At 37.2% G+C, this 14164-nt stretch overlaps 1 protein-coding gene across 4 annotated transcripts; it reads right to left on the minus strand.

Annotated features, from left to right (window-relative positions):
- Nucleotides 1-4703: 4703 nt before the first annotated feature.
- On the minus strand, nt 4704-12993 carry syt2b (synaptotagmin IIb). 4 transcript variants are annotated; one of them, XM_085354598.1, is made up of 9 exons: nt 12789-12993; nt 12511-12671; nt 10396-10527; nt 7589-7756; nt 7529-7531; nt 6528-6695; nt 5378-5495; nt 5060-5193; nt 4704-4919 (listed from the first exon to the last, which is right to left on the minus strand). In XM_085354598.1, exons 1-9 carry the CDS (start codon nt 12991-12993, stop codon nt 4704-4706), a joined length of 1305 nt encoding a protein of 434 aa, XP_085210724.1. The 4 variants fall into 4 exon arrangements, with proteins under 4 accessions (XP_085210724.1, XP_085210723.1, XP_085210727.1 ...); XM_085354597.1 differs by lacking the exon at nt 7529-7531 and adding an exon at nt 12097-12108 and having other exon boundaries at nt 10396-10518; XM_085354601.1 differs by lacking the exon at nt 7529-7531 and having other exon boundaries at nt 10396-10518.
- Between the last annotated feature and the right edge of the window lie 1171 nt (nt 12994-14164).

The following is a 14164-nucleotide window of genomic DNA, read 5'->3' on the forward strand; positions in this document are numbered from 1 at the left end:
AAATGGGCTCTGAACTATCAGGGACAGTGGGTGATGGATGAGAAACATTTTTTAGGAACGTAGGAGTGTCATCTCTGATTTAAGAGCTTTACCTTGACTGATGATATTGCAAGTAACACGATCTTTGGCTTACAAGTTTAAATAGAAAAAATGTTTAAAAAAATTATGTATTTATATATTTTTTCCCTATAAAAGTGTCAAAACAAATTTAGCTTTCTTGTAAAATATCGCCTCAATCTCATGCACTTATTAATCTGTCATATTAGCGTCAATTAAGTAGGAGTTGTGGTGATTTTGATCAAATCACATGGACTTTATCGCTAAATGGTGAATATGATATCCTTTATTTAAAGGCATAAAACTGTCTTACTTTTTTTTTTTTTTTTAACGCTGGGCTGTCATCTATGTGTCACACTCAGCTACTAAGCTGTTTCTTGGCATTTATTTTATGCATGCAACGCCACCCTCTGACCATAAATGGAAATGCATCCTCTACATACATTTACACAACACATGGGACAAAGCTACTTAAAATGCCTTTATTTCCTATTATTACATATGAACAACACAGAGATATGCTCTGATCACATCCTCATATTTTGGTTCCCTTGAGTACTTCAGTTCTACACAGAATGATGTATGAGTACAACTTTTTTGGTCTTTTTTGTTTGCTTTTCTGCTGGAAAAACATGGATTCTGTACAGAATTAAATCATGCAGTTCACAAAAAGGCACAACTATTGACACACCTCTACAACAAGACAAAACAAGAATGACGAACGACATTCAAGCATTTCGCTTGTCTATGTTGCTGGGTAAGTGAATATACAAGCGAGCTTGACTGTCTTTGGATGTTCTGTTATATGGCTATGTTGACTTAACAGGATTATGACTGTAAAGGAACCATTACCGAAGCAGCAGGTTGGCAGTATTGCATTTCGAATGTTGAATGTTGAATCTGCACTGTTTGGGTCTGCTCTGTGCCCAAGACAGCTTGTGAGACCCAGGAAGACAGGGATTTTGTTGCCTGCATCGCAGAGAACATACCTAACATACCTTAACAGAAGACCATTTAACGAATGCCGGCTCTACACTCCTGTTGAAAATACATAAACTAGCACATGTAAAATATAAGTTCTATATCAAAGAGTAGAGGATGTGCTGACACACGGTGTACTAAAGGATGTAATGAGGTGCTTCTCCACAAAAAAGATATTGGAATTAGACATTAATCCTCTGTCTTCAGCTCATCTCCTCGAAACCAGAAACAGTCTTAATGTGAAAGAGAGTGCAGAGAGGATTAGGCGCGTTCATCTCCATGCACTCCATCTTATAAATAAGGCTTTATCTAAACGTAAATGATAATGACTCAAAAAGCAGAAAAATGAAGGCCCACATTGTAAATGATGTGGTAGACAGCGTCAGTATCTAAGAGCATGCACAAGCGACACAACACCAGCTCATCCTATTGTAATCCCTTAGTTAAAGTATATCAGTTCATACAGTGGCATTTGTAATGAAAAAAAATATTGATTGCTTGATTATTAGATGGTAGCTACTTAAAAGAACAGCATCAATAATCTGGTATGCTGTAATAATATTTAATTACTTATGAAGCAAAGAAGACACTACTGAATAATGAATTTACAACTGAATTCAGTTTAATTTATCCTACAATTTAAATAAAAGCTAATTTTCTTGAAAAGCAAGAAGATGAGGAGGTACAATTTAATGACGTGTGACGAAAAAGGGGCTACAAGTCAGTTAGCTAATGTACGGCACTGACATTTGATTAACTAAGACTTGACACCCGTCTGGCAGGAGTACATGAAGGAAACACTTAGGTACACTGAGATAGAAAATTAAGGAGACAAGTATTCTCCTGTTTTGAAATATATACAATTAACTGATTATGTATTAATACACTCAGAAATGAACAATTATTACATGACTTGTAGCCTGAGGAAAAAAACACACTAGCATAGAGACATAAAAACAATGACGGAAAATCAGACGATCATGCAGTTTGATGAAAACGCAATGGATTTCCATGTGACACTAAAATCAGCTGTGTTTTTAACTGAGGCATTCATGGAGTCTGGTAAGCCAAACATGGATTGTTCAGACATACATTCAGCAGAAATTCATACACTTTGCAGTCAGTGCATCCTTTTTTTATACTCTGTTTTATTATAAAAATGACACAGAACACAAACACACATACACAATATAATTATGGTTCCTCTTTAAAACATGCCGCTATTTACATCATCTTGTAAATACATGCTGTAGCCTATTAACAAATTTTGCGGGATGCATATGTTAACAATTGTAAAGAAGTACTGTGGATGAACCTGTCAATGTGCCGCTGCTCACCATTAGATACTTCTGCTGGCGACGTGGATGCATACGAACGACTGCCTTAACATTTTCTTTTTTAAACAAACTGCCCCCTTATAAAAGTGTCCTGAAAAATCTATGTTGACATTTAAAAGCACTAAATGTAGACACAAGTTTCTATGAGTTCATTTTTTCCAGTTTCTGAAATTCTGAGAAAATATTTTAATGTGTTGGCCTCCCAAGATCTGATTTTGGATTTTTTGATTTAAAGAAAGTAATTCACAAAACACCGATTCCCTGATTTTGTCTCACTTAGAATTCACTGATAACATCAATGTATCAACTCGGGTTGAGTGGATGAGTGGGCTGGAGCCAATCCCTGGAGATAATCCACAAGAGATGGGGTAAAACCCTGGACATGTGTCCAGTTCCATCAATTCATGGCCAGTTCAGAATCCAAAATTACCTACGTAAGCAGTGAAACTCAACATCAGAGAGGCTCTAGACAGTGTTTGAAGCCAGAAATTAGTTGTCATTAATAATGATTTCAGTTACAATGATTTGAATTATAAGAAAGTGATACTGACTCTTTTCCCTCCCGGTAAATTCGGAAGATTTTTCAGGTTCAGGTTGTCATCACGTATGATTAGAGAAAGTGTCATCCATTTTCTAAAGCTATTTTTTTGGGGTTTTTTAAGGTTCCTGCAATAAATGACAATTTTAATCCTACATATGTCTACATTTAACTCAAAGAAACCAATATGGGGACAGTCATGATTCTTCAGTTAAGAGGAGCTGCTACAGGAAAGAGATCAGGTCATTGGTAAATTCAGTGGAATTTAAATGTCAACATTTTAAATGTTCTATCCTCAGTCATTCCCTTATAATAATCAATTCTTTGTGTCCTTTTTTGCTTCCAAGCCACTAAACATTACACTAATAATTTGCCTACAAGTTTCAACATCACCATATTGCAGCACTTTGTCTCCAGGATCAAAAAGCTTGTGTCCCGACCGAGTGATTCAAACAAGACAAAATACTGCGAGGCATGATACATGCTCTATTCTGCAGCTCTATTTGGTTCAAGCAGATGGTCCAGGATGTGTGTATTGTATACGTTTGATGATACAGTTGCTATGTTTAGATTCTACACACCTCATTAATACAAATCAAAGCTACATCTTACATTTCAAATTCAATAATCTATAAAAACATTTCGTCTTTGACAGAAATCCTCATGTTGTTTCAGCAGAAACTACAGAAATATTGAAGTGAATTACAGTAGAACTACAACATCAGCCAATGACGTGGAATCGTTTTAATGAATGTCAAAACATAATAACCAAAATGGCACTGTCTTTTACTAAACAACAGAAATCAAAGAAGCATAGTCAGTACTGTTTTCAGCATCATTGGTAATCCTTTTTAGTGCCTTACTTCTACAATGGATAAGTAAGGTTTTACATCCAAGTGGTCAACATAGCCAGATTTCAAATGGCACATTCACAGTGTCCCTGACACATTTTGAACAATATTCAACCACTTTAAAATAAACAATAAAACCTGCACTACTTCTCAAAGTGTCATATTAGGAAGGCACCCTTGTATTCCTGTCTTACATTACACCTGTCTGAAGACACAGAAATATGGGTTGAAGCTAAATGCATAGATGGGCCTTCGTGGCAACACAAAACAAGCAACTTAAGTCAGACAACTGCATCATCCCTGCTATATGGTTCTGCTGCACTGTTTGCACCATCTCATATGTGAGCTGATAAAATCAAGAAAAATGTCATACATATTTCAGAATTGATTGTTGCATTCATTGATCTCAACCTGAATCATCTGCACTTGAATCTCTTCGCATTGATAGACTTAAGACAAACTTTATGCAGGAAATAACCCCAAATTAGAGTACTTTCTATTGCAAGTTAAAGCACAGTTATTAGCAAGACACAATACTGGGCGTGATGCACGCAGAGCAGTGGGGAGGTAAGTAAAGCATGCTCTATAAACTAAACTAAAGCCTTTTTTTTATATATATATCCAGCATTGTCTTCACCAATAATTCCATTCAGTGTCAGCACCCTAAGAATGAGATTCTTCAAATGAAGGAAAGACTAAAAGTCGATCATTCATTAACCAGTCACCCGGTAACTCAACACCATTCTTCTCAGCATACATTAATGTGGGAAATGTGATGCTCAAAAAGAGTTTCAGATATTCTACAATGTCTTTTTTTTAATATATTTTTTTTGAGCAGGACTTTTGACAAATAGTCATGTGTGAAGTCATGAAATTCATGCAAAGTAGGGATGAAGATTGGATTTCTGAGTTAGTGCATTAGCTGGTTGGTGAGATGTGTTACTTCTTTGCATTCAAGGATGCCAGCTGGCCATCAATTTCCTCCTCTGGCTGCAATGGGTGCCACTGGGCAATGGGACGGCGTGGATTAGCCAGCATGTCAGACCAGTGCTTCAGACCTAAGCCAGTAGCCTTACTGCCCACGAAGATTTTTCCAATGGCATCATTCTTACCTATCTTGTCATAATCAAACACTGTGACTGCCACCAAGATTTTCTGAGAAGGCAGCAAGAGAAAATGTAATCAATTATCTGTTTTCTGGGCATTTCATCATTCAAACTGTAGTGGAGATTCATTCATGAGCTATTATAACATATCAGTGAAGTCCAAAAGGTGTTGTATGACTTGTACTGTACCTGCATCTGTTCCAGGGGGATTTCAAAGCTGAAGGATTCATTGTAATATGGGTTTAGGGTGTTCTTCTTCACTGTAGTCTTCTTTTTCTTCAGACGCTTACCACCCTGGAGCAGCTGGATCTTTACATAAGGATCTGGAAAAAACATGAATATGATGAACAAAAGAGAAAAACTTATTCTGTCAATGACACAACCTTTAGTGTTTCTTAATTTGTTTGTTTGTTTGTATTTTAAATGGTTTTTCTTTGAATTTTCTCTTCAAATTGAATTTTCTTGCATGTGCCAAAGGACAAGAGTATTATGTGGTTTTTTTTCTACCAGATAAACCGCAGGCGTCCATCTTCTTCAGATTCTTTGCCTCCAGGATGCAGACAGTGAGTTTTCCAGCAGTGGGGACATAACGAAGGGAGATGCAGATATCTCCAAGTTTCTCAGGCTGAGCAGTAAGAGACACAGAAATGACAAGCACACATACTCATCAGATGTCCATAAATTGCATTTTCTGTGATGGGTGGGTGCAAAACATAGCTTTTATTTATCAAGATTTATACTCTTAGACTGAAACTGAGGGGTTTTTGTTGCTGCAACAGTGACATTATTTGGAATAAAACCCCTCTATCTGGATTTATGATCGCTCTGAGCTTTTAGACTTTGAAAATCCACTTTGATGACTGGGGGCAGGGATAACCTCGAAAAAGACACTGGAAAAGACTAGAGATACTAGCAGGTTATGTATGTAATCAGTTGTGATAAATTTAAAAAAGTGAGATAGTTTCCTTAATTATTCAAGCAAACTATCTCAGCATCATTGTTCACAGGTGTAGAAAAGCAAGGAGAGAAATTTGTTGTTCCACTGACATAAATAAAATTTTTGATTTCTATGTGTCTGAATGTTTGTGCACTGTTATGAAATTCCATCTTTTAAGAAATGCGAACTAATCAAGGAGCTAAATTATTTCTGAATATTAAAGATAGGATGATCAACCAGTGCCATAAACATCTTGCTGACTCCTCCAACCGAGTCGACATCAAGCCCCTCAGCCCTGCTGTAGTTTTCAAGTAAAATTAAATGCAAATAAATAAAGAGGGAGAATTTTTGGTGAACTACATTTAACTGTGTTTAAACCTGAATTGATACACAGTTAGTGCTCAAATAAGTATTCATGGAAGCAGCATGAAAGACTAACGAGAAACAAACTATAGTGGAACCATTTATCATAATGAAGGAACATGTAAGCTGGTGCAATGGTGCAGCTGAATGTGTTCTTAATTGATTTTTGGTCAACAATGGAGCATTGTGGCTCAGAAAAATAAGATATAATTGATCTCTGTCTAGACAGACAATACTTGATAGTAGCATCAATTCATAATTGGTTTGGGGCTTTTTCTTAGGGTTGACACCCAGAAAGTTTAGAATTTCAATGGTCTATTATTTAAAGAGCACAGAATGAATCAGTTCAATAAGCACCTCCTCTTGATCAGCACTCTCGAGATCCCGCCACTCCTCAATAGGCCGTCCAAGGTCAATGGTGTTCATGGGCAGCTTTACCTCTCCAATGACATCATGTTTAGAAAATCGGTCATAGTCATAAACAGACATCACCAAGGTCTTTCCACCAAGCTCCTCATAGGGTACCTGACCAAGAAACACAATGTCACTTATAGATTGTATTTATCTGTCTCACAGGATAAATAGGTTTATTTTTAATGTCATTAAACTTCACATAAACTGCCTCTGGAATTCTTGAAAAGGGCGAGTTAGTCCCACTGAAAAACCCCCTCATTAAATGATACAAATACTTGCTTACAAATTTATAGTGTTTAGCAGCTGCTATACAGAAAACAGTCAATAATCAAAACTAAATGGAAAAAACTAAGTGAACTAAAAATGTTAAATTATAAATTATCAGAGAAAATAATCTGAGAAACCAGACAAATAATACGCCCTAAAAGCACTAAATGAAATGCACGGTTATTTTCTCAAATGCAAACAACAAACATATTAGGAAAAATAAGTTATTACACCCCAATCCACAGAAATCTATGTGAAAATGAAGATGAGGACACCTCTACTACAAACTGCATAGGCATACATGAAATTTAAAAAAAAGCATCTTCTGTTTTAAAAAGAAAGAAAATATCTGGAATAAATTTTGATGGAGAAACAATAAATCTGACAGTGAAATTCTCATGGGAGGCCTTTGGAGATGGCAATAAAGGGCAGCCTGTACAATAAGATATTTTTCTGCTGCAGTTTTAACATTTTGCAGACTGGTATCGCCTGCAGCTTGACCCAGAGAGACTTGCAAAGTCCCAGCGGGGCTTATTAGCTAGGAGCATCTAAGAGCAGCATGTAGGCTGCATAGGCCAGTGGGTACACACACAGAGCCAGACAAACCTGACATACTGTCAGTTTCATACACAAAAAGCTGCGATAATGATTTGTGATATTTAAAAAAAAAAAACAACTTGCTCAAATAAGATTTATGTTTCTTTTTTTTTACAGCTGCATGCAAGAACAAGACTCACCTTGAAAACAAATGTCTCATTGAAGACAGGGTTCAGTGTTTTTTTGTGCACTTTGGTGTCAAACTTCTTCTTCTTGTCAGGGAAGAGCAGGACTTTAACATAAGGGTCTGAGGTTCCACCTGAGTCCATGGACATGAGATCTGCAGCTTGGAGGATACCAATTGTCAGCTGTGTGGAGAAAATGAGGGTGTATGTAAGCAACAGGAGCAGTGAAAACAGAATTTTATCAGGCAAAAATGCAACTTTTCTTTGAGGGTCACTGCCTCAGACTGGTTATATAAGCCTCGCAATCCATCACCACAAGCGTCTCAGCTGACTGGAGACATACTGGATGTCAGAAGCTTTTCCTCAGTGTCATCCAATTGTCACAGTGTGGTAACTTCTAAAAAATGTATTACACTGTGTGCTAGAAAATACAGATTTTAGCTGTCTATATTTTACAGATACATTAAAAGTACAGCCATTTCACCCTCTACTGTGTTTCATATCTAGTGAATTATTGGCATTTTAATTGAGCACATGAAGGTTTGCTCATATGCTGTCGAGTAATCAGTTAAGCTGCTGGAAGTACCACGGTTAGATAAATGTCTTTTGATTTACCTGAAGCCACTATAACAAGTTACTCTTTTAAGGTTTAGCCTCTTTTGTCTTTTCAGCCCTAAAAATAACTGTGGTTTTACTGACAATGTTCATCTTCTGCATACTCCTGTTCAGGTTTTGTATAGTATGTAAATGTAACCTTGAGTAACATCAACTTAACTGTCCTGTTTTGCTGCTATTAAAATTGTGAAGTTTATATTTGGTGTTTGTTCACATTCAAAGCCTGAATTAGGGAACTCTCTATTCCTCAAAATGTCATGGAAAATTACTCTTTTTCTGGCTGCTGACAGTAATTTCTGATTTATGGAGTAATAAAAAAACAGCCCTTTGTAAAAACTTTAATACGTCAAAAGAATGAAAGAAGAATTCCGAGTCTCATTGATCTCACTCTTACCAATGTTCAGATATCTGTTCCAGAAAAGTTTTCAAAACTGGCAATGATGCCTAATTTGCATAATTGAATGTGAAATTTCAGAATACATTACAAAAAATAAATAAATAAAAATATTTGATTAATGTCTTGATGGATCCAGGTAAGGAAATCTCAGAAAGTTGATACCGCTCATGGGTAGCGGTGGGAGGAATGCGACTGAAGAAGTGACCTGGATGAGTGAAAAAATGTTTCTCCCACTAAAAACACTGTCCAGACGAACAGTTTCAGCTTTCTGGGAATTGGATTAATGTAAGTAACGAACTAGAGAAATCTTAAGGTATTATATTTCAATTAAAATGTTTGCTTTAGTGTTTTGGCACCTTTAGAGTCCCTTATTATGAGCTGGATTACTCAGCACCAGAGATGGGCAGTAATGCGTTACTTGTAACGCGTTACTGTAATCTGATTACTTTTTTCAAGTAACGAGTAAAGTAAGGGATTACTATTGCAAAATCAGTAATTAGATTACCGTTACTTTCCCGTAGGAACGCTGCGTTACTGCGTTACTAAAACCGTGATTTTTTTTGCGAGAATGTCTCATGACAGTGACGTAAGCAAGTGCGACGTTGGTGACAGCAGCTGTGTGCAGATCAACAATGGATAATATATCGAGTGCGGGAGAGAGTATGAGCGTGCAGCGTTTAAAGTGTGGAAGTACTGACCTTACTTTGAGTTTGATTCCATAAAAAGTGACAAAAACATTAGCGTCCATCGTGCGTGGGAAGAAAACTTCTTTTTACAGCGAAAAAAACCCCTAAACTTCCGAGCAAGCACCGAGTAGCTACGACGTGATGGGAAACTCACAGAGACACTCGCGCGGATTCTTCAACTGACCGCAGCACACCTGCACCAGGGTAACCCTCCGCCTACCCTGCTCCTGCTTTACAGGTGAAAATAGAGCAAAAGGACCGCTGAGTCTTTGACTTTATTTATTTTCTGCTGTGTTTTACTTGCATCTGTTTGAAAGAGTGAGTGAAAACACAAAAAATATTTTATTTTATGTGCTGGAATGTGTAGAAAATAGGTTTAAATGTTAAACTAATTTATTCAAGTCAGAGAATGTTGCATATAATAAAATGTTTTGCTTGATGCATAAAGTTAAAAGATTAAAACTGATAAAACAAGTTAAAAAAAAGAGACTTTTCCATTTGATTACATTTTGTATGATGGATTATGTAGAAAAAGTAGAATTGGGCTGAAAGATCTATCACTTTATCACCTCTTCAGGTTGTAAATCGTGTTTTTAAAAAGTAACTAAGTAACTAAGTAACTAAGTAATTAATTACTTTTGAAAATAAGTAATCAGTAAAGTAACGGGATTACTTTTTTGGGGGAGTAATCAGTAATTAGTTACTGATTACTTTTTTCAAGTAACTTGACCAACACTGCTCAGCACAGAGGCATTATGTGGTATTATTGCTACTATGCATCTCCCAGGTAAAGAAAATGTTTCATTCATGACACCCATGAAAGAAAAAGCTTGTTTTTTCTTTGCACTTCGGGTTAAATAAACAAGAAAAAGCATTAATTTAATTACTATAACTTTACATTTTTTTATTATCTTTGCACAGAACCAAGCTACTACAGCGAGTTCCATACTGAAGATGACATGAATTGGGTTATCTAACTCTTTAATTTAAACATGTCTTTAAACACTAAAACGTTTCAAATGGGTAATTTAAATATAGCAGAAAACATGAAAAACTCCCTCCAAAATTGTTAATTATTTCTAGAGCTTTTTTTTTGTAGTTCACAAAATGTGATAACCACAGACCTTTGTATTCTCAAAGTCATAATCTATAGAGTATTGCAGCTTCCCCAGTTTCTCCTGCTCTTTCTCCTCTTCCTCTTTCTCTTCCTCTGTCAGTCCAGTCTCTCCCTCATCATCATCGTCATCCTGATGTGTCTGCAGTGTAAAGGTAACAAAACAAAAAGCTATGTTAAAGGTAAGAGTACAAAAAGTCAGGATACAGGGTTCCCCATAACAGCCAGCATGCCACAGACACTGGAGCTCCAGGAGTTTTTATGTGGGAGATACATGTTTTGGTTACTGCTTACCTGCACAGCACCTGATGATAAAAACCAGGAATTTATCATTTAAAAGGACATAGCTGCCTGTAATCGGTATCTCTACTTTTTTTAAGAAACTGTAGAAATGATTGTCTCAGTGTTTGTGGATCAGTGGGCAAGTCCTTAAATCTGACATGCTTCAGCAGTACAGTGACAGCCAGAATCAGTGGAGGCATTGCATGCTAGTTCCACTAAGAAGGGTAATAAATGCCACGTCCTAATAGTGAAACTGAAAATAAGAATAATTTCTTGTTGTTAAAGGCATTAGATCTTAACAAATGAGCGAGGAGATATAGGTTTGGATAGACCCCTAAGGAACTAGCTTACAACAGCAGGAACAAATGCATATTAATCAATAAAAAATATGACATAATATTCAGGGCAAGGGGATGTATCTTATTTTATAGGATTTATTTTTAAGACTTCAAATTTGTTAACCTGCATCTCTTTAAATTAATGTGGCAAAATAAATGTTTCTCCTTTCACCTCACCATTATTACAAAACTAAATCAGGATTAAAGGGCACAGCCAGCTATTTGAATTTTGTTAGAGCCTTACTGCTTCAATATGATTTTTCTTATTAAGTAACTTAGGTGATCTTGACTTTGTAATCTTTTCTTTGGGTCATCCAGTGTCGTCACATCCTACCTCCTCCTTGAGTATTACCATAAAACGAAGAGATTTGCAAATCTTTGGCTCACCATGCAGTTTTATCATCACCGTTTCCATGTCTCCCAAACAACCAGCCATGCCCTTTATCACATGCACAGATTAATAGTGTTAACAGTCTTGGATATCATATTTTAATCCAATACTTTCCATATTGGTGTGATTTACAGTAACATTGTCCCGAGAACAATGTGTTAGATGGTTAGACTCTCCTCTCTGGGGTTTATGGAGCACATCATAGCTTTCCATTGTTACATTCTCAAGCTATCATACCAAAAAACTACAAAATAATGGGGAGGAAATTAAAAAAAGAAAGAAAGAAAAAATAGCAAAGGAAGCTACAACTTTCATTCCATGAAACCCCCCTCCGCCCTGGGGGCCAGAGAGCATCGACATGAGCTATCCACCTACCGTAGAGCAGGGGTCCACCACAGTCAAGAAACACGAGGCACACACAAGACACAAAGCGGAAAAGGAGGAGAGCAGAGAGAGGAAGAGATTCAACTCACAAGACACCAAACACACTTCAAAAAGAGAGGCAATCAACACCACCACCACCACAATCATGATGAGAAATGACACGCTTGTTTTAGGCTCAGGGCGATAATTTCACATTGTGGACACAAGCAGTTGATTGCTTTAATTAACTGTACAGGGGCAGTCTATGGTAATATAAGCTGTTTAGCCCATCAAATTAAGAATTTATCCTTAACTTTATAGCACTTTGATTCACAACTTCCTGATGTTTCTGCAGGCCTCATCCTTTCATCCATTACCTTTTAATATGATAAGCTTTGTTTTATAAGTTGACGAAACATTCTCTGCTCATTCTTTGCCACATTGCAATAAAGTGTGCCGTTTTTCACCATGGAGCACAATGGAGCACACGTTTAAACAACCACAACAACAACAACAACAACACAAATTGAGGGGAAGAGAGCTCTCCTTGTGTCCTCTACAGCCTGGGCTAAAAAAGCTGCTGGTAAAAGATCAGATTTAGTTAGCAACATTGTTAAAATCTGGGCAATAACTATCATAATAAATAATAACAACTTGAATAATAAATTATTGTTGACATAATCGACAAAATTTCACCAATGCATCTTGTAACCTTGACTCTTTAGCATGTAGGAAGCGCGAGGCATCATACCTCACCACCCTGCATGTTCTTCATGTTGAAGCCATCCTTTCCCTTCTTTCCTTTCTTGTTCTTCTTCTTCTTGCAGCAACATTTTTTGATTATGCAGAAACAGCAGGTGAGGATTAGCAATGCTGCCACTACAGCAATGGCAATCAAAGCCCACGGAGGCACTGTTGATTTCAAAATAAACGAGGAAAAGTTGAGTTTGAATGGAACTTTGGTGTTTGCCAAATGTTAATGTTTTGTAATGCTTGGAATGATGTAAAAAGCTCTGCAGCATTACTTACATGGGATTTTATCAATTTCATTCAAGAATTTGCTCTTGATCTCCTCAAACATGTCATTCTTGCTGATCTCTGTATTGTTCGAGCCAGAAGTTTCTGGTGCTGAGGTGGACATGGCAGCTGAGGTGGGAGCCATGGTCATGGTGGGGGCACTGGTGGGCTCGGCCGCTGTCATGGCCTGTGGCCGTCTGAACAAGTTGAACTTCATTGTCAAAGACTAGGCACAGCGTCCCTGAAACACAAAGAGATCGGATATGAAGCAACAAAAATTGCTTTAGTGGTATCATGGAAGATTTGTCAAAGAAAGTGAAAAATATTGAAAAACTATTGAAATATTGAAACTCATTATGACTCAGGAAGTCATAATGGAACATCAATCAAATTTAGCCATCTGCACCAACAACAGCAGCAAAAGACTGAAGTAACTTCTTAAGAGGGGTGGCAAATACATTAGGTTACCTATTCACTAGGGGTGCAACGATACACAAAATTCACGGTTCGGTTAGATCCTTTGGTGTCAGGGTTCGATATTTTTTCAATACAAAAAAATGTTCATGCCTTTTTAATTTGTCATTTATTAAAATTATAAATATATATTTAAGTCAAAAGTAGTTTTTAAATTTAATGTTGCTGAAACAACAAAATAAAAATATCTATCTGATCGAGGAATCACTCATCTTTGGAAAAGAGAGTTTATTACAGAGAAATGGCTCTTTCCAAAATAAAAGCTATACTATCCGCTTCTTCTGGGCTATATTCTCAGCAGCATATTAAACATATCAGGTCCCCATAAGGAGAATCATGTGCTAACGGCTGTCTAAATGACTCGGGTAAAGTTTGTAGCATGTGTGTTTGTTGTTTTTGTCTGCTTCCACTTGTCTTTGCACTAGGATGATGTCGGTGTAAATGTGCAGTCATATTCATTGTGTTCCCACTAGTGCTGTCAGCGTTAATCTTGTTAAAATGACATTAACGCCATAACTCGGCAAATCTCCATTAACGAGTTACCGTGGATCGCCCCGTGCGTGGGGCTAAGGCACTAGTTCCCACCAATTGAGCATTGCATGGCACATCCGACATATTGTTTTACTTTTGTCCATGACGCGCTTACCATCAGGGTCATGCTTCACATGAAAACCAAGATAGTTCCAAACGCCAGATCTGAATGAGGGTGGGAGAGGTTCAATTTCGGGTAGCATTGAGGCAGTTGCCATGTTGCAACGAGCTTAGCTTCTGTCTTGCTAGCTTGCGCTGCGCTCAGTGGATCTGCGCTCCACAGTGCAGCCTAGGCGGGCGGAGTAGTCGAACACAGATCCACTGAGCGCTCAACACAGACAGCATCGTCAGAAGAAAAGTTGATAAAATAAATCAAAAATTTT

This window comes from Diplotaxodon limnothrissa, linkage group LG5, assembly GCF_057381915.1.
Source record: "Diplotaxodon limnothrissa isolate DT_005_m linkage group LG5, D_limnothrissa_male_GT1.1, whole genome shotgun sequence".
Taxonomy (NCBI): domain Eukaryota; kingdom Metazoa; phylum Chordata; class Actinopteri; order Cichliformes; family Cichlidae; genus Diplotaxodon; species Diplotaxodon limnothrissa.

Coding starts and splice junctions, on each gene's coding strand:
- syt2b (XM_085354598.1), bottom strand. CDS start 12,993: ATGAAGTTCAACTTGTTCAGACGGCCACAGGCCATGACAGCGGCCGAG. Junction 5,496..6,527: donor AGAGTGCTGATCAAGAGGAG/GTGCTTATTGAA, acceptor CTTACTGCTCAG/CCTGAGAAACTTGGAGATAT. Junction 4,920..5,059: donor TCCCCCTGGAACAGATGCAG/GTACAGTACAAG, acceptor CTGCCTTCTCAG/AAAATCTTGGTGGCAGTCAC.